General features: G+C 32.9%; 1 protein-coding gene across 1 annotated transcript; it reads right to left on the reverse strand.

The window, feature by feature from the left end:
* Positions 1-824: 824 nt before the first annotated feature.
* On the reverse strand, positions 825-1589 carry LOC111642563 (E3 ubiquitin-protein ligase siah2-like). The gene has a single exon (XM_023388920.1). It carries the CDS (start codon positions 1587-1589, stop codon positions 825-827), a length of 765 nt encoding a protein of 254 aa, XP_023244688.1.
* Positions 1590-22864: the final 21275 nt, after the last annotated feature.

Here is a 22864-nt window from a genome sequence, read left to right on the forward strand (position 1 = left end):
TTTGACGTAATTCTGATGCAAAGTTGTCTTCAATGTCATAAGATATGGCAGCAGGGCTCATGACTAGGTCAAAGGGATAAGCTGGGTGTCTTCCATATAGAAGATAAAAAGGGCTTTCATTGGTAGATGCATGCACTGACGTATTGTATGCAAACAAAGCATAGGGGAATCCCCTATGCTTTGTTTGCATACAATACATTCATTTGTCCCAATCTCGATATCCAATCTCGGTGTGGGTGTAGGAAAGTAAATAGTAAGATAATTTCTATTAAAATGGATATTTATTGGAAAAAAAAAATAGACAATACTCTAGGTATTAAGCGATATTCAGGATATAAATGTGTGTATAATATATCTGGATATATATAGGAGAAAAAAGACAGATCATAAATATTCATGATTGATGAGGAGGTCGACGATGGCGACCTCGAGATGACCGTGATGGTTGTGATTGGGAGGTTTCTTGAGGAGTCGGTGGTCCCAGAACTGGTATTTGAGAGGCATGAGGTAGAGGATCTTGTAGAGGAGTGGTAGATATATTTTGAGTTGGAACATATCTGTCACTTGATTGGGTTTCCTCTTGAAGGTTGTTGATTAATTCCGGAGGACAGTCATGGTTGATGGGAAGGATGATAGTGAAAGGGGTGTTTTCCCTTTGGCGTTGTATTCGGGCGAACTGTAAGGCGGCCCGGAGGGATTCGGCATTCACAACGGGATTAGGCGGTGGAACAGGAGATGTAATAGGAGAATCGGTGTCCCACCATTCATCAAGGTCCGCCATTCTGCAATGAGCAGAGAAAGGAAAATTTTCTTGTTTTTCTTGTTCAACAGTTCATTATTTTGACGAAAAATTTAAAATTATTATGGGCGCAAAAGGAGTAAATAAATTCAGTTGATAAACCTAAAGGAATGCTAGAGCTGTGAGGATCGGTCGATCCCCATAAGGGGATTTGGGATGATTTCCAATGTAACATGTTGGAGCCTCTTTTGAATGCAACGAAATAAGAGAGAGAAGATGGACGGGGAGGTTCATCAGATAAAAGGTAGACATTAGTAAGAAACGTGGGAGATTCCGCCATGTTGGTTACCATTATCAAGAAATACTGAGAGTAACATTTTAGAATGACTGCCCAGCTTTTGGGAAAGTCATTCTCAGCATGAATTCCAAAAAAGTTTACTGCATTTTGATCAAGATGGGGCACTTGAGGGTGAGTTTGGCGGATATGCGACAGCAAATTAGGCCGAGCTCCCTCCCATCTGCAATCGAGATATGAAAAAGGACAAGTTAATGGGTTGAAGAAGCAGATGGTTTCATGATCCTCTCGATCTACTTCGTATAACATTTCGGTGCATTTGAAAGCTTCGTTACGGCAGGGCAGTCGTAACGAGGAAGAAAGCTGTTCAGTTATCAGACTGCGAATATGTCCCAGAGTCTTTTGGCAGGTAGGGCAGTTGGAGACTCTCGGGCGACATTGCAAACAGACTATGTGCCCATTGGTACATTGTGACACAGGTGGTTTTGCTACTGTAAAGCAAACTGGGCAGCTCACTAAGACCGTCAATGCTGCATTTTGATCAGAGGAGGCCATTATTCTCTGAAAGGGAGAAAAGTATAGGTGAGGTACCGAAGGACAAGGTGTATCATTTAAGTTCTTTTTTTCGAAAGGCCATTTTTCTCTCTTGTGAGGCCATCTCTCCCATTAAGTTTACACAACCGAATTAATTGTAATTAAGGAGATGATGATCAGCTAGTGGTAGGAGAAATAAATCGGGGTATGCGGCTTCGGGTGGGGCGAGGCATAACCCAGGGTTGATCTGCAACCAGACCTTGGCTTCTAAGAGCATAAGGAGGCGTTGACCCCATTTCTTCTTCTATTTCTGGTTCAGAGCTTGCCCTTTCCTCCTGATCTGTAGATTCATCGCTCGATCCTTCATCCTCTGATTCCGGAGATCCTTCTGGAGGAGTGGTAGGGATAGAAGACAAAATAAATTCATCCCAGGGGTCGGATATGAGATGTTGTTGCTGCTCCGTTGTATCTTCTTCCGGTGTGGAGATGAGTGATTTGGTTGGTGTTTCTGGGTCAAGGTTGAATTCCTGTCTAGCGCTAGTTGGTTTAATTCGGTCGGCGTGTACATGTAGAGTTCGTTTAGTGTTAATATTTTTAATCTTAAAATTAACGGGACCGAGGATTTCAATAATTCGATAAGGTCCCGACCATCCAGGAGCTAATTTCTGTTTTTGGCCTTTGGGTACAACAACTTCCTTTAATAACACTCGATCTCCCAGCTGATAGCATGGCGGTTTATTTTGTTGGTGGTGTCTAATTTGCCTCGCCTCTGCCGCTTGTTCGGAAAATTTTTGAACTGTTTGATGGGCGCTTTGCATTTGTAATTGTAATTCAGAGGCGAAATTGGTTTCCACATCATAGGATATGATAGCAGGGCTTGTAACTAGGTTAAATGGATAAGTTGGGTCTATCCCATATAAAAGGAAAAAGGGACTTTCATTTGTGGATGCATGGGTAGACGTATTATAGGCAAGTAAAGCGTAAGGGATCTATTCGTCCCAATCTCTCTGGTCCTTGGCCACATAGTGAGATAGGATATCAATTAAAGTTTTGTTAAATTGTTCAACGACACCATTACAGGAGGGATGATTGGCAGTTGTGAGGAGTCTTTTTATTTGTAACGGCTTACACACTTCCGTAAACATTTTTGAGATAGGTTAGGTGCTCTATCCGTTAATAATTGAGTGGGTGTTGAATGACGTAGTACAATGTGGAGTGACGAATGCTTTGGCTATAGTTTTGCTGGTGACGTCAGGTATTGGGATAGCTTCCGCATACCGACTAAAGTGATCAACGAAGACTAGGATATATTTATTTCTATTAGTAGTACTAGGAAGTGGTCCTACTATATCCATCGCAGTTCTTTCAAACACGTGAGATAGGGGAGAGAATAATTGTAATTTGGCTTGGGTTCGTTTACCCTGCCGTCGGTGTTTAGCACATGTTTGGCAACTTTTACAATAATTGTGAATTTCCTTCACCATTTCGGGCCAATAAAATGATTTTTCGATCTTAGTTCGCATTTTTAATTTTCTCAGATGTCCAGCTAGTGGATTATCATGGTATGTAAATAGGATATATTCTTTAAGACAGTGGTTCTCAACCTTTTTTGTTGATGTACCCCATTGCCCATTAGTTGTTTCTCAGGTACCCCTTATATTTTTGTATGTAAATTTTATAATTAATATAATAATTATATTATCGTGTCAACTATTTCTGTTACCGCTCACGTGTGTGTAGAAAATTGTGGAAGTGATATCACGCTCGACAGTTCCCCACCGTTTAGGGAAAATTTCCCTGGGTCAGTTGTTCCAAAACCCTTGTCGTGTGTACGCGTGTTCCGGGCTAACGAAACTATTTTAGCATTTTTAATGTCGCTTTCTCTCGTAGATGGAATGAATTATAGTGAATTAAAGTAACTCGTTTTGTTAATATCGATGAGTGCTTGCGTATTTCTTAATAAAGTTGTTCTTAAACGAAGCAAACAGGCGAAAATAAAAAATCGTTCGTAACTTTAAAACGGTTGATCGAAATAATTTTTTGTATACCAGTCGATTCAGCGTGTCAAATTACATGTAGATATGTTTATGCTTATTCGTTAATATTAAGTTTAAGACCTGTTTTTAGCTGGATACCTTTTCCTTTTCTGTAACCACGCGTGTTATTTGCTTTGTGCTTTCTCGATGCCCATTAAAAAGTTATGCGTTGTGTGAATGGATAGCGACTAAGTTCAACTGAATTATAATACATGTTCATTTATAAAAATTTGAAAAATAGTTACATCCTAATTTTGCGTATATTTCTTGTGCAACTATCTCTCTCTCTCCCTTTCTTTCTATATATATGTGTGTGTGTGTTATTTGTTTCGCCATCGATTAGTTTATTGAATATAACAATAAGGAATGTCCTCTTTGTAATATTAGTTATTATAACAAAAGATTGAATAAGGTTTATATAATATTACCGTTATGATTTCAAATGTAATAAAGATTCGAAATGTTTCAAAAAAATATAGAAATAATTCTGTCGAAAATAGAACGAATATAATTTTGTCGCGTGTGTTGTAAATAATATTTACAACATACAAAGTAAATCAACAAAATGCTATAAGTAGTTACAATAATGAGACTAAAAAGCACAAAAAGTTGCAAGAACATAATGTGTAAAAAAGAAGAAAAACTAAACAATAAACATTACAAAAGGTTAAAGATTAAGATGTAAAAGATTATTTATGCTAAATTTCCTGCTGGTGACAGAACCATTTACGTAACATTAAAACGAACATATTAACATATATATTTTGACTATTATAAGATAGAGATAAAATGTAGTTTCTTTATTTATGATTGAAATTGCAAAAAGTAATATAAAATTTAAGTGTTCCCTTATCATTAACAGAAAATATAAATGAAATGATTAGTTTAGTCTTTAATGAATATTTAACAATTTTCCAAGTCTGAATATTCTCAAACGATAATTTAAAAATTCGAAACGAATTACAAATAACATAATTCGAATTACAAATAACATAATTTGAATTGGAGTCATTACATTCGTACATGAAATAACGTCGTGTGAATGAAACACATTCCTATTTCACAAGGAATCTCTTTTCCGCGATTTATGATAATAAAATCGAATTTTACATATTTCTGCAAACATATATAAGATTTTCTAATAATTTCAAATATATTTTCTGTTTATAAAATCAATTATATAATAGAATATTTAATTGTAGCAATTGCGAACACGATAATTCCCGAAAGCACGTAACTAAGATTTTACAGGGCCCATTGTCCATAACTTCGATACACGTCAGAATTGTCAGGACGAGCTTAGATGGAATTCTGGAATTTTGCAAATCAAGAAGTACATGATGCCCTTAGCTCCTTGTTGACTCAATTTAATTAGTTTTTACTGAAACTGATTATACATTAGAAACAAAATGAATAAACGATCTAATTTAAAAAAAAAATGCATATTTTAGTTAACTACCGAACAAATTTTAAAATTGAGTAAAGGTAAACGTGAATTGAACAATTTTGTTAATTGTAATGTGAAAAAAGGTAACATCACTTTGGTGAAGAAACGAATGTAATAAACCTATTTAAAATATAACTTAATTATCGAAATTTTTCGAATTATTACTGGTGTTGACTAACTAAATTCTGAACTTAATTCATCTAATAAGGTTTTTGATTCATAACGACGTGCAAAAAATAACGTGAAAACAAGCATGAACACTTTCATATTTCCAGTGTTGAGATGATAATAGCACTTAACAACAACTCATTTGCGGTAGAAGATTACAAAAATCTGGTTTGGGAATAATGAAATTATTTGCAACAGCCTGAATATACACGTATGTTACACGTAATAAACTTCGTACCGACTGTAATCTTAAATAATAGAAATCAAAATCGAAAGAAATCTCTAAACGATTCGTGTTTTAATAGAAAAACTTCGCCCATTGATATTCTAATAGTTACTTCATAAAGCAAGTAATTGAAATAAATTGTATGTCGTATATGTTTGTGTTTAATGACGTAAGAAAATTAGTTTATTATCGATATTTAAATTGATATTTTAGGTAAAAATAGAAAGGGTAAAAATTCTCGTTGAGATGGTTTTATCACGTGTTCCGGGCTAACGAAACTATTTTAGCATTTTTAATGTCGCTTTCTCTCGTAGATGGAATGAATTATAGTGAATTAAAGTAACTCGTTTTGTTAATATCGATNTTTAACGTAAAAAAAATATTTCTGAAGAGTTTTATTTTTGAAACAGTCCAATTCTTTTACTTATTACAATAATTCCATTGTTTTTATACAAATCATATGCTTTTTATATTTTTACTAGCTGCAAGGACCCCCTTCACTGGGTGTTTATTTGTATGTAATATAGTTTTTTATATATATAAAAGACTGTTTTTCTAAGTAATCTAGAATCTAGCTGCTAAGACCGGCTTCGCTGGGCAAAAAATAACGAAAGTGAAAATTAAAATAATTACATTATAGCCAATCTTACCCGTTTTCACAGAATGCAATAATTAGGTCTCCCGTTTCTAGACTAATTTGAGAATTTTTCCTCCAGTCAAATGTACTACTTTCAACGTTTCTGGAACGTTTACAATCGTTCTATAATCGAACCAATATTCGAATTTTATGTTAGAATTTATTTCGAATATTGTTCGAATTAAATTGGAATTTCATCAAAATTCATAATTGGTTTAATTATTGTAGTTAGTTTAATCTTGGTTTTATCTTAATCTATTGGTTTAGCCTTGAATACATCTTAATCTTTAAAATTAAACTTAATTTGATTTTAATCTTTTGAGTTAAAAGAGATTGAAATTTAACAAAGTTTAAACTTTGTTAAATTTCAATCTTTTAATCTAAACTTAAAAATAACTTAATCTTTTGGTTTACACTTGGTTTGATAGTAATATTCCTATTTAAACGTGGTTTAATCTTAATCTATTGACTTAAACTTGATTAAATCTGTATTTTGTAATTTTATCTTTTTTTCAACTTAATCTTTTGGTTTAAACTTGTTTAAATCTGTATCATTTTGTTGATAAAATAGTTTGTTTTTGATCTTTTAATGTAAACTTTGTTTTTAATCTTTTGGTCTAATGTTGGTTTTATATTCATTTTTTTGGTTTAAACTTGATCAGTTCTTTATCTTTTTATTTAAACTTTGTTAAATCTTAACCTTTTTGTTTGAACTTGGTTAAATCTGTATATTTTGGTTTTATCTTGTTTTAATCTTAATCTTTCAGTAAAAATTTGGTTTAATATTTAGATTTCGGTTTAAACATGGTTAATTCTTAAGTTCATTGTTTTTCGGTTAACTGTTGGTTTAATCTTGATTTTCTGGTCTAAACTTTATTAAATCTTAATCTTTTAATTTAAACTTGGTTTGATCTTGATCTTTTGGTTTAAACTCGGTTTGGTTTCAATCTTTTGGTTTAATGTCAATTTAATCTTAATTTTCTGGTTTAAACTTGACTAAATCCTTATGTTTTGGTTTAAACTTGGTTAAATCTTAATTTTTTGGTTTAAACATGGTTTAAACTTGGTTTCACCTTAATCTTTTGGTTTAATGTTAGTTTAATCTTGGTATTCTGGTTTAAACTTGAGATAATCTCTATCTTTTGGTTTAAACTTGGTAAAATCTAAAATTTTTGGTTTGAACTTCGTGAAAACTGTATCTTTTAGTTTAAATTTGGTTAAATCTTCATTTTTTGGTTTAAACTTATTCAAGCTAAATTTCCTGCTGAAGCACAGAACCGTTTGTGTAACATTAAAACAAACATATGAACGTATATATTTTGACTTTTATAAGATAAAAATAAAATTTAGTATCTTCATTTATATTTGAAAGTACAAATACTTATATAAAATTTAAGTGTTGCCTTATCATTAAAAGAAAATACAAATAAAATGATTAGTTTAGTCTTTAATGAATATTTAACAATTTTCCAAGTCTGAATATTCTCAAACGATTATTTAAAGATTTGAAACGAATCACAAATAACATAATTTGAATTGGAGTCATTACATTCGTACATGAAATAACGTCGTGGGAATGAAACACATTCCTATTTCACAAGGAATCTCTTTTTCGCGATTTATGCGAATGAGATGGAATTTTAGATATTTCTACAAACATATGTAACATTTTCTAATAATTTCAAATATATTTTCTGTTTATTAAACCAATTATATCATAGAATATTTAATTGTAGCATTTGCGAATACGATAATTCCCGAAAGCACGTAACTAAGATTTTACAGGGCCCATTGTCCATAACTTCGATACACGTCAGAATTGTCAGGACGAGCTTAGATGGAATTCTGGAATTTTGCAAATCAAAAAGTACATAATGCCCTTAGCTCCTTGTGGACCCACTTTAATTACTTTTCACTGAAACTGATTATACATTAAAAACAAGACGAATAAATGATCTAATTCCAAAGAAAATACATATTTTTGTTTACTATTGATCAATTTTTTAAATTGAGTAAAAGTAAATGTGAATAGAACAATTTTGTTAATTGTAATGTAAGGAAAGGTAACATTACTTTGATGAAGAAACGAATGTGATAAACCTATTGAAAATATAACTTAATTATCGAAATTTTTCGAATTATTACCTGTAAGGGGCCGTCCATAAATTACGTAAGGGCGATTTCGGCCATTCTAGACCCCCACCCACCCCTGTGTAAGAAAAAGTAATATTTTCTTTTTATCCCCCCTCCCCTTCCTATCTTACGTAATATTTTGGCATGATTTTATAGAAAGATTTTAAATTAACCAAAAAAATGTTTTTAATGAAACCCTAAACACATTAGGTCCAAAATATATAATTATTAACTAGTTAATTAATATGTACTAATATTTATAAAAGACTTTATGTGAACACATTTTAAAATATAAAAATTTAATGAATTCGAATGAACAATTTATTTTAAGAACTTTATTTTTTAATTATTAACAATATTATTGTTATTATCATCATCATTAATCAACGTCATTATAATTGTTTTTATATTAATTTTAATGTTCGCAAAAGACGCAAAAAACTTTGTCAGATCGACTAGCTTGAGCATGTGTAAAAGAAACATCATACAAGATAAAACAAGAGAGAATAGAAAGAAACTATATTCCGTTGCCATATTGATTACATCTTGGCTAAGGCCAAGAAAATAAACTACATGCTGCTAAAATGTGTTAGGTGCACTTGGGGACTAAATAATAAAGCTTATAAAACTCTATATAATGGGGCAATACAACCAATGCTACTTTACGCGGCCTCTGGCTGTGATCATGTAACTAATAAAAGTTCAGTAGCAAGTAAATTACTCTCTCTTCAAAGCCAGTTTGACATCAGAATTTCAAAGTGCGGCAGAACAGTTTTTACTAATGCCTCTCTGATACTAGCGGAGCTTATTCCTTTGCCACTATGTATCGTAGAAAAGGTTCTAAACTACTACATCAGAACTACAAACGTCAAGGCTCAACAACAATCTCTACTCCTATCTACGGCTGTTCATACGCTACCACATTGCAATTACCCTACTATCTCTGATCATCATCCTGTGAACAAGGTTATTTGGTGTCATCTGCTTCCTCCATGGATAATCACGCAGACATTAATATCTTCACAGATGGGTCCAAAAGTTCACTTCTTTTCGGCTCAATTATCTGTATCTTCATCCAAACTGACATATTTTGCCAAAAATATGTTAGAAGGTACAGATACCTCCAACATACCTCCATCTATTAAGCTGAAGAAGATGCCGACTACCAAGCTGTTCAGTGGGCCACTTCACTACCAAACGAAACTCTGTCTATCAACATTTACAGTGATTCTCTGTCTGTCCTAAAAGCTCTATTAAATCCCAATTGCAATAGCAATAAAATCGCATATATCCAGCACCATATTAAAAACCATGTAAATAAGATAACTTCTATATTTGTTCCTGGCTATACTGGCATACTAGGAAATGAAAAAGACGACTTTGAGGCTAAGGACACTGATTTGGACTACATTCGCATCCCTCTCTCACGTAGCAGCCTTAAAAATTATATTCGTAACAACGTTATGCAAAAGTGGAACCAGTAAAAGTAGTTAAGCAGTAAAACTGGTAGAATAACAAGACTTTATTTTCCTAGTGTTGAATGCAGGTTCTCATCACTACTTAGAGATTTAACGTTTGCTACTGCTCAACTACTTACTGAGCATGGTAATTTTAGAAGCTACCAAGCGATGTATAACCGGGCAGAAACTGCTCCTTGCTTTTGTGTACAGAAAACCTAGACACCGTCGACTATATGATCTATCATTGTCCAATTTACGATCAACATACACTTATTCTGAGATTAGAAATTTTTACGCTTGGTTTCGGGTGGCCACGTCCACTCGATAAGCTTGTTCAGAAACCACTATTTCATGCTTTTTACAATGATGTTAAAAAATATGAAAGAAAAGACTATTTATAATTTCTGGTTTTACATTTTAGTTTTCACTGAAAGCCGAATACTAATTTTATGCTTACTTTGTATTATGCATTTTGGTTTATGTATTCTTAGTGTTATACAACCCAAAGGAATGGTGCACTTATTCTAATAAAAAACAAGAGAGAGAAACCACCACACGGCCTTTCTCCCATGACAGAAAATGTGTAGAGCGTAAATCTGCTAGCGTTATTACTCTATCACGTCACACGAGACAACCAGCGTTCTTAATAGAAACCGCCAAATTGAAGCCAAATTCAAAACGCCACCACTCAACGAGATCAAAAAATAAAAATAAGAATATTACGTAAGACGAGATCTATTACCCCCTACCCCTGAGTAAGAAATAGTAAGAAATCCTTTACCCCCACCCACCCCAAAACACCTTACGTAATTTATGGACGGCCCCTAATGACTAACTAAATTCTGAACTTAATTCATCTAATAAGATTTTTGATTCATAACGTCGTGCAAAGAATAACGTGAAAACAAGCATGAACACGTTCATATCTTCAGTGTTGAGATAATAATAGCGCTTAACAATAACTCATTTGCGGTAGAAGATTACAAAAAATCTGTGTTGGGTACAATAAAATTATTTGCAACAACCTGAATATACACGTATGTTACAAATGCAGACTAAGTAATTAACTTTGTACCGGCTATAATCTTAAATAATACAAATCAAAACCGAGAGAAATCTTTAAACGATTCGTGTTCTAATAAAAAAGTTAGCCCATAGATATTTTAATAGTTACTTCTTAATGCAAGTAATTGAAATAAATTGTCTGTCGTATATGTTTGTGTTTAATAACGTAAGAAAATTAGTTTATTATCGATATTTAAATTGATATTTTAGGTTAAAATCGAAAGTATAGAAATTCTCGTTGAGATGGTTTTATCACACAACCAAAAACACAAATTTTTATTTAAAAACATGAGAATTAAACATTAACCTAATAAAAAATATTTCTGAAGAGTTTTATTTTTGAAACAGTCCAATTCTGTTACTTATTACAATAATTCCATTGTTTTTATACAAATTATATGCTTTTTATACAATAGAGCCTCGATTATCTGACCCCCGATTAACCGACCGCCTTAGTCGGCAAATTTCAAATGTACACTAGTGATGTGGCGCGACAATATTTGGCTATGTCTTGGCTACTTTAATATTATTTATACGTGTTTCAGCTGGCAACACTGGATCGACCATGAAAGGGAGCCAGTATTAAAATGAGGCTTAATTTTTTTTAATTTTTAACGATACAATAGCGACAATTATTATTTTTTTAAAAAAATTGATAGGCTTAACATGGAGGAAAATTCAACGCCAAGTAGGTTAATAGCGATATACTAATATGCTAATTACATGGGATATAATAATATACTACACTAATAATAGATTTTTTCATAATTTTTGGTTAATCTGACTTTTCAATTATCCAATTAAATCCAGTCCCCAACTGAGTCGGATAATCGAGGCTCTACTGTATATCTATTTTGCAACAACTTGTAACACTTCTACCTATTTTCTATGTACAGTTTCAATTTATAAATTAATATAACCTTTTAAAAATTAAGCTGAGATTAAATACTTAGACTCATCTAATAAATTCGAATTTCATTAAAATTATTAATCTGTTTAATCAGTATAGTTAGTTTAATGTTGGTTTTATCTTAATTTTTTGGTTTCATTTTGGGTAAATTTAAATCTTTTGGTTTAAACTTGGTTAATTCTTAACTATTTGGTTTAATTTTATTTTAATCTTGATTTTTTTGTTTCATTTTTGTTTTATCTTGATATTTCTGTTTAACTTTGGTTTAATCTTGGTTTAGTCTTAATATTTTGGTTCAACCTTAATTTAGTTTTGACCTTTTTATTTAATTTCGGTTCAATCTTAATTTTTTGGTTTAGTTTATGTTTAATCTTGATTTTTAGCTTTAATCTTAATTTAGTCTTACTATTCAAGTTCAATATTGGATTAATTTTCATCTTTTGGTTTAACCTTGGTTTAGTTTTAATATTTTAATTGAACCTCGGTTAAATCTGAATAGTATGGTTTAAACTTGGTTTGATCTGAATTGTTTGCTTTAATCTTATCTTAATCTTTACTTTTTGGTTTAACTATCGTTTAATCTAAAATTTTTGATAAACACTTGGTTTAATTTAACTGTTTTAGTTTGATTATTATATTGTTTAAATCGCTTGGTTAAATGTTGGTTTCATCTTAATTTTTTCGTTTAATCTAGGTTTTCTGTTAATAATTTAATTGTATAATTGTAATTTATTAATTAAATCTTAGTTTAATCTTGCTATAGTCTAAATGTTTTAGTTTAATTATGATCTTTTAATTTGACTTTGGTATGATTTTTATAGTTGGGTTTTATTTTAATAGGGCAATAATTGTAAAGAATAAAGTAGATCTTTTGAAATTATATCTTATTTTTTGGGGTGGTTTTTGCTTTAAAGAATGATACTTTTTTTAAATTTGTCTTATTTTTCGTGGTTGTAATACCTATTTTCGGCGTAATAAACAATAAAATTTGTCTATCAAAAAAGCTCTTATGTAAAATAAACCTGTAAGTTATAACAACAAGGAAAAGTAATTTTATATCTTACATTATAAAAATATTTATCTGTCTCAAAAATTTCACAAAATTAAATAATTAAATAAAAATTTATTGATGTAATTTATTTGTCTTCTAGCGTCGCTCCCCTTCGAAAAATTTTTCTGCGTACACCTACGTGCTATAAACTAATTTAGAACATTATATCTATCAGTTCATAAATTATAGATTTTGTTGAGTAAATTGCAAGTTGCAACTGAACAGAAATGTTCACTACGTTTTTTCCTACAAGAAGCGTAAAAATTGATGATAAAAATGTATAAAAATTATCTGAAAAGCAACATAAATAACCGGAAGTTTATGTTAAATTAACTATTATATAGCTCGGAAAAAATTAATTTTGAAGGTAGTGGTGAGTATAATAAAAAATTGTATAATAAATGCTGACAACTTGTAGATCGTCAATCAGTTCGATCCATCTCAAAATATGACAAACGAATGTATTTTTTTCTCATATTTTTAACCTTTATTTACCGAAATTGGATGTTATCACTCTCCGAAATATTCAAACACATCCTGGTGTTCTCAGCCGCAACTTTGTTCAATCCCACAGTCCCTAGCCAATTCGTGTGTTTTACAGTAAAAATTCCAAATTCTCATGTTAGTAAATGCGTATTTCTGTAATTAATCTCGCTGTTTTTAGCTATAACAAAGTAGCACACACTCAGCTAGTATTATAATAAAATTGACGCTTGTGTAATAATACCAGAGTGTGTTTACGTGTCTGTAATCGGGTGCAATCTATCTAACTGAACGTATAGCAACTAAGTTATTATTAAAAATTCATAAAATAAATCTAGTAGTGCTTCATTATTAATTAGTGTTTAAAATATCATCTTTATATAAATATTGAAAGCTACATTTTCTGCTCCTATGGAAACTGTAACCAACACGTTTCAAATAAGTAGCTAGTAACTAGGTAACATAAGGTGGAAAAACGTTCTACAATTCTTACCCGCGAAAGATAACTTTTTAACTTTACTTGTGCATTCAGCATGAATTAATTATCATACGACTCAATTAACTATATAGGTCGGGTCATCCCGACCAGTGCAGATTAAGTAATCATTAGGGTTCATCTCAGTGGCCTCCTGCTACTCACAATTATTCTGTTTGAACGGAAATCGCTTTATTTAAATTCAAACATTTTTCCTTGAAAAAGGTTAGAGAGATGACTAGCACGACTCTGTCGTTAACAGGAAAAGTATGATGTACAGGGGCAAGCCATTAATTTGAAGCGGAGAGAATATATTATAAATTTGAATAAATTTAAAAATATATATTTGAATTGAAGTTTAAACAATAATTTTACATTATAAAAAATATTACATAATGTTAACATGCACATTGTACAAATTGATTACATAATAAAAACTTTTACACACATTTATCGATATTTTAAATGAAAGTGACTTTTTGCTATTTATAACAATGAACATAGTAAATATACGCATTTTATCATTGAAAATGTATATGTATATATGAATATGTATAGGGGAGACCGGGGCAACTTCGGCATGTTNTAAGCATTGGTAAAAGAAAGGCGAACAAACATACGAAACGTAAAAATGACGTAAGTGCCATTTGTATTGGAATTTATCAATGACATGACTTATTTTGTGTTTATTTTGGTATAAAGTGTTGCTTGTTTGTCTAATAATACATACTTTCAAAATGTAAGTTTAGATCTTTTTTGTTTTCCGGTTATTTTAATGTAGAGGTAATTTATTTCTGTGTTTACTTCATTTTCTACCTTAAATTTAATATTATCGTTTGATTTGTTTATTTTTTATTCTATTTGTTGTAATTTTATTATTTCTTGGTCATATAGTATAATTACGTCATCCACATATCGTTTATAAAACTTTATGCCTTTAATTTTTGATTGCTTGAGCTATATCTACCATGAGAAGTTCTGCTAGCTTCGGGCCTATGACTGATCTTCTGCTTGTGCTTGTTTGTTGTGTGTAGAACTTATTGTTGACTCCGAAATAATTACTCCTGTATACATATTCTATTAAATCGATTTCTTCTTCTTTTGTTTCAATCTTTTCTAGTATACTTTCTATTATATTCCAGGTTATCAAGGGTTCATATTTGCTATATCGAGGCTTAAAAGTTTGTAATTTTCGTTTATCGTTATATTTTATGTCATGGATAAGTTCGTCTGTTTGATGGAGTATTCCGAATTTTTATACTTTTATAATTTTTGTTTTATTCATTTTTCTAAATTATATAGCACTGAATTTATAAAGTCGACGACGGGTCTTATTTGTTAGCCTGGTGTATATTTTTAGTTGTATGTTTAGCTTAGGGGTTCTGCTATTTTCGTTTGCTAAAATATACTGTTTATCTTCTTTTTTATGTTGTTTAATTTAACTTTCTTATTTATTCGTTTATTATGTTCAGCGTAAATGACTTCTTTTGGATCTATTGATAGTTCTCTAAAAGATTCATTATTAACTATTTCTGCTTTTTGGTTCGGATTTACTCTTGTTTCACTATGATAATCTGCTTTGATTTATCTGCTTTTATGACATCCAAGTCATTTGTTTCAAAGTAGGTTTTTAATTTTTCTATTCTATCTCTATATTTGACGTACGATTTCTCAGTAATTTTCTTCCCTCTATTTTAGTTTTTTACATAATTTTTTAGTTTGTAGCTAATTTCCATTTTTATATCGTTGTAATCATTTGGGGAGTTACTTTAGTGCATATATAATCTAGGTGTGATATGTCTAGTTTGTCCCAACGGTTTGGGGCGTTAAAGTCCAATCCATTTTGCAGGATTTTTAGTATATTTCTTGGTATCTCTACGTCAGTTTTGTTTAGCACTAAGTTATCTTACCACTTTTTAATTTCTCTAGAGCCCGGGTATTCAAATGTTTTGCTTAGTCGTGTAATTTACTTATCCTCGTAATTATCTAATTTTTTTAGATCTTTCTAAGTTAATATCTTGTTTAATACTTAAAGCTCGAAACGCGTATCTACATGGATTAAAAGTTGATGATGAAATTATTTGCTAAATGTCAATAAATTCACCAAATCGTGACATTGAAACACGCAAAACAAAAAGAAGGAGACACTATTTCGACAATAAATAAAACAGTATTTTTAATGGCCTTGTTACACTTTCTTTTAAAAAGGAATAGTGCATGCACAGTTCCTCCCTCCTTTGATCATGACTTCTCCGAAATACCCTGCGCAGTCTATTGTTGTTCTGGTGCTCACCATGGAGTTACCCGTTTTTTGTTCTTCCATCTGGGAATGGATTTCACGGAGGCAGAGGTAATTTGGAAAATAGCTGACGCAATATAGGCTTTAGCCTAAGTATGTGATACAATCCTATATGAAGGTACGTTGATCAGCCTGATAGTATCTTGAAATTTGCACCAGTCATTTGACTTGATATTCTAGGAATTCTTATTGTTTGAAGCTTCTGCATCCTGCAGATTATTGCCGTCTAGGCTATAGGTGATTCACACATGGTCGCAAGGGCAATCAAAAATGCCTACCTGTCAATCCTGAATAACAGAGCAGAGTCCTTTGGAACAGATTATCAGATTAATCCAGGAATGACCATTAGATGTCATTAATTAACTACAAAAGGCCATGTGCAGCAATAAAGTCCTTTATGGCCCCATTCCTGCGATCTCTGTACTTGCTCCTAAGTAGGCAAATGCGCACTAAAACCACCCGAAATTAAAAAGCTACGGTTACTTAAATAAGTCACAGCAGACACAAAGTGTTACACAGTTTCATGGATAGCAGACCTACTCGAGCAATAGATGTTGAAGATGATAACGACAAAATTAGAAAGCCTCATATAACAAACTCTAAGTAAATTGCCTCTGCTCTGCTAAATGGCACTGCAGAGTACAAAGAGACTACGTCTTAATCATAGCAGCTACTGGGTGTTCTCGACTCTTTTAAGTCGAACGTGAGAAACATGCTTGGGCTCTGACCCTGGCTGTAGCTCTGGTTCTGGTGTAACCCAATAGGGACAACTAACCTTCATCTCGTTTCTTGCCTTCCTCGCTCTCAAGTCCAACCCTCTTACATAGACATATGTTGTGGTGCAGCCTATACTGCACATAGAGTTCTCTACCAATGAGAGACTAGCTCACAATAATAATCAGCGGTGTACCTACCCCTAGAAAAGCGGGCCCTGCCCAGTGCATCCACTGAGCTTATAGATCGAAGAGACCTACTACGTTTCTCATCAATTCTTTACTTTCTTTAAAATTTCTCTGAACAATTACTTCAAAACGCTAGCTGCTAGCGTTTGAAGTACTTGTTCATAAGGCTTAGACCAGTCGACTTGGTCAGCCCTCGGCAGAAGTTTTCAGTAAGAGGACAGTCAAGTACATAGACAAGATCTTGAAGTGGGTCTTGTGCCCGATCAGTATTTGCGTCGTAAGCAAATCACAACATACTAAAATACAGCCAACTTCAGGCACGAAGGCATAGATTGATCTGCCTACTGTACTTTGAGTTCAATGCTCTTGCAAGTATGTCATTGATCGTTGCAGTAGAGTACTGTACCTTTAATGTAGGTAGTTGAAGGTTCGACCATCCTCGCTACAAATGAGCCCCTGGCCAGTTGGTCGACGCGCTTGTTGCCTGGGATCCTCATGTGGCTTCGGCCCCACCTGAGGGCAACGTGTCGTGAGTGCCTCGCTCTCAGCACTATACCTCTGATTTCTTGTACGAACTTGTCACTGTGGTAACTGTCGCTCAGGGCTTGAAGCGATGACTGGCTATCTGAGTAAACCGCGACTGGCACTGGACCTAGATGTTGTAGGATCCACTGGGTCACCCCTCCAGAGTGACCAGTTTCTCCTGAAATGTGGACGCCTCCTCGTTCAGTTTGACCGATTGACTGTACACTTGTACTCTATTAGAAAAGACGCAGTACGCAGCACCTACTAATTTTGTAGATTGCTCGAATTGCTTCTCCGCTAAGATTATAGTCTTGCCTAGCTAGTATTGATAGTGTCGCTATCGTAAAATTTGTCCTTTCTCTAACACTTATCAGTTGGGGCGTCAAGTGAGAAGGACCTCGATACAGATGCATGTCGATGAACAGAACTTTGGGTGGGAAATAATGGCGAAGGTAGGGTCAGTAACAATGACTGCAGCCCACGGTCGTTCATTCTGGCTCTGAATGATAGTGTCTTTGTTGCTAAAGCAAGCTACCTTATCAAATTGTTCTTTCAAACACCATAACCGTGTATTTCTATTAATAGGACTTATTATACTGGTGTATAGAATTATAGCAACACAGTCACACAGATTAAAATTGGTTTATTTATGATTACCTGAACTACGACTACCTATTTATGATTAATAGAAATACACGGTTATGGTGTTTGAAAGAACAATTTGATTAAATTAGGACATTGATGCAGATTAATTAAGCTACCCTATCCTTGCGACAATTGGGCTCCTGCTCAGCACTAGAGCAATATGACAGTTGTTAATCTCCTGTCAGAGCTGACAGAGCTTGCCAGTTCTAGGTTTATTTGTACAATGCGTATCTAAGAGTTCTTATGGCAAATGTCATTATTTCTGTTAGATGCTGTAGTCTATTCTGGCAAGGAGCTGTGTTCTTAATGGAATAAAGGCAGGGCAGACTTTATTGAGCTCATTATGATCTACAGCAGCGGTCGCCAACCTTTTTATCGCCACGGACCTGTCAACGTTTGATTACTTTACCGCGGCGCACTGAGGGGAAACGTTGATTGTTCATATTTTAGATTGTTTTAATTTAATAATTTTAATTTAATTGTATTTAAACTTGTCTTCAAAATAAAATACAGTTACACCAAAAATGAATATAATGTGATTTAACATTTTAACTCACTAGAACGCTAAATCAATGAGAACCCTGATCTCGTTTCTTTGCAATGAGACAGTTCTATCTGGGGGTAATAGGAGACAATGAAACCCGAAGTGGGTTTCTTATGTCCAGTTTATTCCGTTGTTCTGTCGTCTATTAAAAGTCGCACAAACCCGAGACAAATACACCATAGTAAATAAAATGGAAATAATTTAATGTTCCTTGGGCGGCCCGGTATCGTTTGTTTCATGGACCGGTACCGGTCCGCGGCCCGGGGGTTGGGGACCACTGATCTACAGTATTTTATTATTGTTCTCTCTAATGCAGTTCACACATTTTAGAGTTTCTGTTTTTATATATATACTTCACCTAGTATATACAATACTTCACCTAGTCCACTGCAAGTTCATCTTCTCTTTAATTTAAAAAGAAATCACCTGACTATACTGTTTAATTGGGAACGCACAGCAATCCGGCTGTTCCGCTCATAAATAGCATCTAAGAGCGATCTCTCTCAATGGATTTAGGCGCCTCTTTTTCGGAATAACCGAACGTAAACCGGAAACCTCAGAAAAAGCATTATATAAAATTCGGACATCTGCATTACACCCCAAATCAACAGCAACCTCTCCTTATTGAATATGGCGTATTCTCTGAACACATATTTTTAAGCTATGCGGATTAATTCCAGAAATTAGGATTTTTCTGGTAAGCTCAGAGTCGTTAAACTCGGGATTACTGTATATCAGTAGTGTGACAAGAGTTGGAGGGCAGAGAAACCGAATCCAAGGATAGAGCAGGACGCTTAGCAGCGTCACTATAAAGCCCGGGTGTCCCGGATACTGCAGATCCCGACGTCAGAACAACCTGCTGCAATTCACGAAGGGACTCAGAGAAAACCACCTCAGTTCTCTCTGCATGTGCAGCAAATGTGCCAGCGAGATCACCCTTGGTGATAAGCGAATCCAACCGAATGCCAATGGAATCGAGAACAGAACAATTGAATAGACATCGTGAAACTCACTAGATCAATCAATCGCTGGAACTGGACAGTTATAAATCGTGATCGCTCTTGAGCTCAAATTCATATTGCTATTCCTAGCAAGGTAACACTTAAGCTCATCGAAGGGCTTGAACGCCTCGTCAAGAAAGATCGAGGAACTGCACGTCGCCATTAATCAAACAAAAAAGTACTAAATAACGCGAGCTATTCTAATTCTGATCAAGACCTCATTTGTGTCGTACGACGACACAAATGAGAATTTAACTAATAGATTTAAAAAATGCACAAAAAAACAATTTACCATATTTTCATAATGAAATAGGTGAACATTAATTTATTGTCAGTCTAGCTGTCCCTTTTCANATGTGAGACGCTACAAAAATTAACCAAATGTCCATGCCGAAAACACAGAGCAATGAAATTTTATAATTGAGCTGTGCCGATTTTAATGCAAAATGACCTAAGTACAAACCTATCGTGGAGCAAGATAAGAGAATCAAAACGTAAAAAGAGAAATAATAAATAATGTAACCTTCGTGTTTTTCGATAAATTCTTCTTCTTCCTTAAAATCTTTCATCAAATGATGAATATCAATCTTTCTTCTTCGCAAAATACTGAACTGTAAAGCTGTGTACAAGGAAGCAATCCATGCGACGAATATAATGTAAAATTTATTATTTTCAAATATCCAAAATATTTCAATGCAAACACCTTCAGACGCTATCGTTAATGTAAACATTAATGCCATCGTCCATAAAAATATTTCGAGGAAATTCGTATAAAGTCTAAAAAATTTTTGATTTCTTTTTGACTTTTCTTTTTGACAATCGCATGTTTCGTACATATTCAAACCAAATACTTCGTAAACAGAAATTAAAGGTCGAAGTTTTGTGGTAATGCAATTGCTGTATGATGAATGCATTTCGTATAAAACAAGTGCGAAGATTATGACGTCGCAAAGTGCAAGTAACTTAATCGTTGACTTAAATTATAATATAACCCAATAGAGATTCGGCAATATGCACTGTTTGTAGATTGAATACTTCAGAAAAGTACAAAAGTTAGAATAACGCTTTAAGTCGTTTGTCTCAACTAGAATATTCTTCGAAGTAAACGAAAGATGTTTATAGATTGGTTAATAGACGCAATTGTGAAGTAAATCGATTGCGTGACGTTAAATAATACATCAAATTGTTTCTTGAATAAATTATATTTGTACTCGGAGTAGAAGAAAATTCAATCGAAATTGTACTGGTATTTATTGCAGTTGATAGAGGAATTTTCTATAGTAAACATTGTGTCTGATTTTAAAAATAATTTAGATGGTATTTAATAAATGCGTATATAACGCAGTTATTTATAGTATATAAATATTCGATATAGGTAATAAAATTCATAGTGGAATCTGTAAAATTATAGATATACGAGATTATATATATTAAAATGTACGTATATATGCACTATGTATTTAGAATATGCGGATTCAGTCTGTTCGTAATCGTGTGACTTTTTTTTCAGCATCGTTTACTTTACTGCATTTAGCAACAAGGAATGTCTTTGTTGTGTTACTGCTTATATTAGCGATAGATTAAATAAGGTTTATGGCGTACATCAATACCTGCGAAAATATCTAAATTATTATTTGTTGTTTGCATGTAGATAAAGTGAAATAGTGTAACCCTAGTATTAGAATTTTAAAATAAAATAGTATAAAGTGAAAAACTCTTCAATGTATGTCTATATTTCTGTGCTATGTACAGTACATTATATTGTCGGCAGCGATAATTGTCAAATTTTCTAGCGCTTTCTCGCCACCTTCTGACCTCCTGGTCATATTCTGCCGTTTTAACATGACAAAGAGTAGGCAGTTCAAGCAGTCGTGGCCAGTTCCTCCAAAAGTAAAAGTCGCCACTTCGTCTAAAATTCGTCGTCAATTCGTTTACGACAAAGAAGTTCTCGCCAGTTTTTCAGAAAACATAACACTACTGACAGTAAACTTTTTATTTTATATCGTCAAATTTCAAAGTGAAAGCATTGGCTATTCATTTGATGGAACTCGTTGTTTGTCAGTCACTAGCAAATTAAAATTTCTGTGTTTCTGCAGATAAAAGTTAATCACAAGATCGCCAAGAAATTAACCGGTGTGAGAACTTTCAATTATTTGTTTCATTCTTCAACGTATAACTTACATAAGTTTTAGCGGAGCATCGCTTATTTCGTAGAACTCCGGTCAATTGAATTAGAGAAGAGAAAAAGGAATACAATCCACTAACCACCTGAAAATAGTTAAAGTATAATAAATATGACAGCACCAAAAAATACTAATATTTTATTTATGAAAATTCTCAAGCATGTCTCTTTCTTTAAAAACAATACTTAAAACAATGAATATTGAATTGAAGTTTAAACAATAATTTTACATTATAAAAAATATTACATAATGTTAACATGCACATTGTACAAATTGATTACATAATAAAAACTTTTACACACATTTATCGATATTTTAAATGAAAGTGACTTTTTGCTATTTATAACAATGAACATAGTAAATATACGCATTTTATCATTGAAAATGTATATGTATATATGAATATGTATAGGGGAGACCGGGGCAAGATCGGCATGTTAAGTTTTACTTAAATTTTGTGTAATAAATACTGTAATAAACTGAAAAAAAAGCTTTGCATATTGTCTATTGGAATGTTACCTTACTATAGAACTGGTTAAAATTAGTTTGGAAATAAAAATAATTAAAATAATTACAACTTTATAAGAAGAGAGAAATTGCCGAAGTTGCCCCGGGTATAGGGGCAACTTCGGCAACTTCTCTCTTTTTGTAAAGTTGTAATTATTTTAATTATTTTTATTAAAGTTGCCCCTGGTATAGGGGCAACAGTAATGGGGCAAGATAGGCACGTATATAAAATTATGTTATTAACAATGTATAAGTTGGAATTCACTATTAAAACAAAGAAATACAAATCCAACACCCATTTAATATTATTACAACGAAATGCAAGTTCAAAGACATATATACATGAATAACAAATGCAAACATGTTTTCATTTATCATCTGTTTGATTTTTATCCTTTGCTTCTAATGTGGCTTTATGTTGCCGATCTTACCCCGCTAGTCATGATTTCGAAACATTAAGTACAACCCTGAGAACAGAATGCCAAGCCACGATCTGGCCACGTGAATAAGTTGAAGTTACATCCTTCTAACAGGAAAAGTAACTTTCGTTATCATGGAATTATAACAAAACCTGCCAATTCAATATAAATGGAAAAAAA

The sequence above is a fragment of the Centruroides sculpturatus genome, unplaced genomic scaffold, assembly GCF_000671375.1.
Source record: "Centruroides sculpturatus isolate CEXI.00-Female unplaced genomic scaffold, Cexi_2.0 scaffold1540, whole genome shotgun sequence".
In the NCBI taxonomy this organism is placed as follows: domain Eukaryota; kingdom Metazoa; phylum Arthropoda; class Arachnida; order Scorpiones; family Buthidae; genus Centruroides; species Centruroides sculpturatus.

What these genes read in the sequence shown, in the direction of transcription:
- LOC111642563 (XM_023388920.1), bottom strand. Translation starts at nt 1,589, where the DNA reads ATGGCCTCCTCTGATCAAAATGCAGCATTGACGGTCTTAGTGAGCTGC.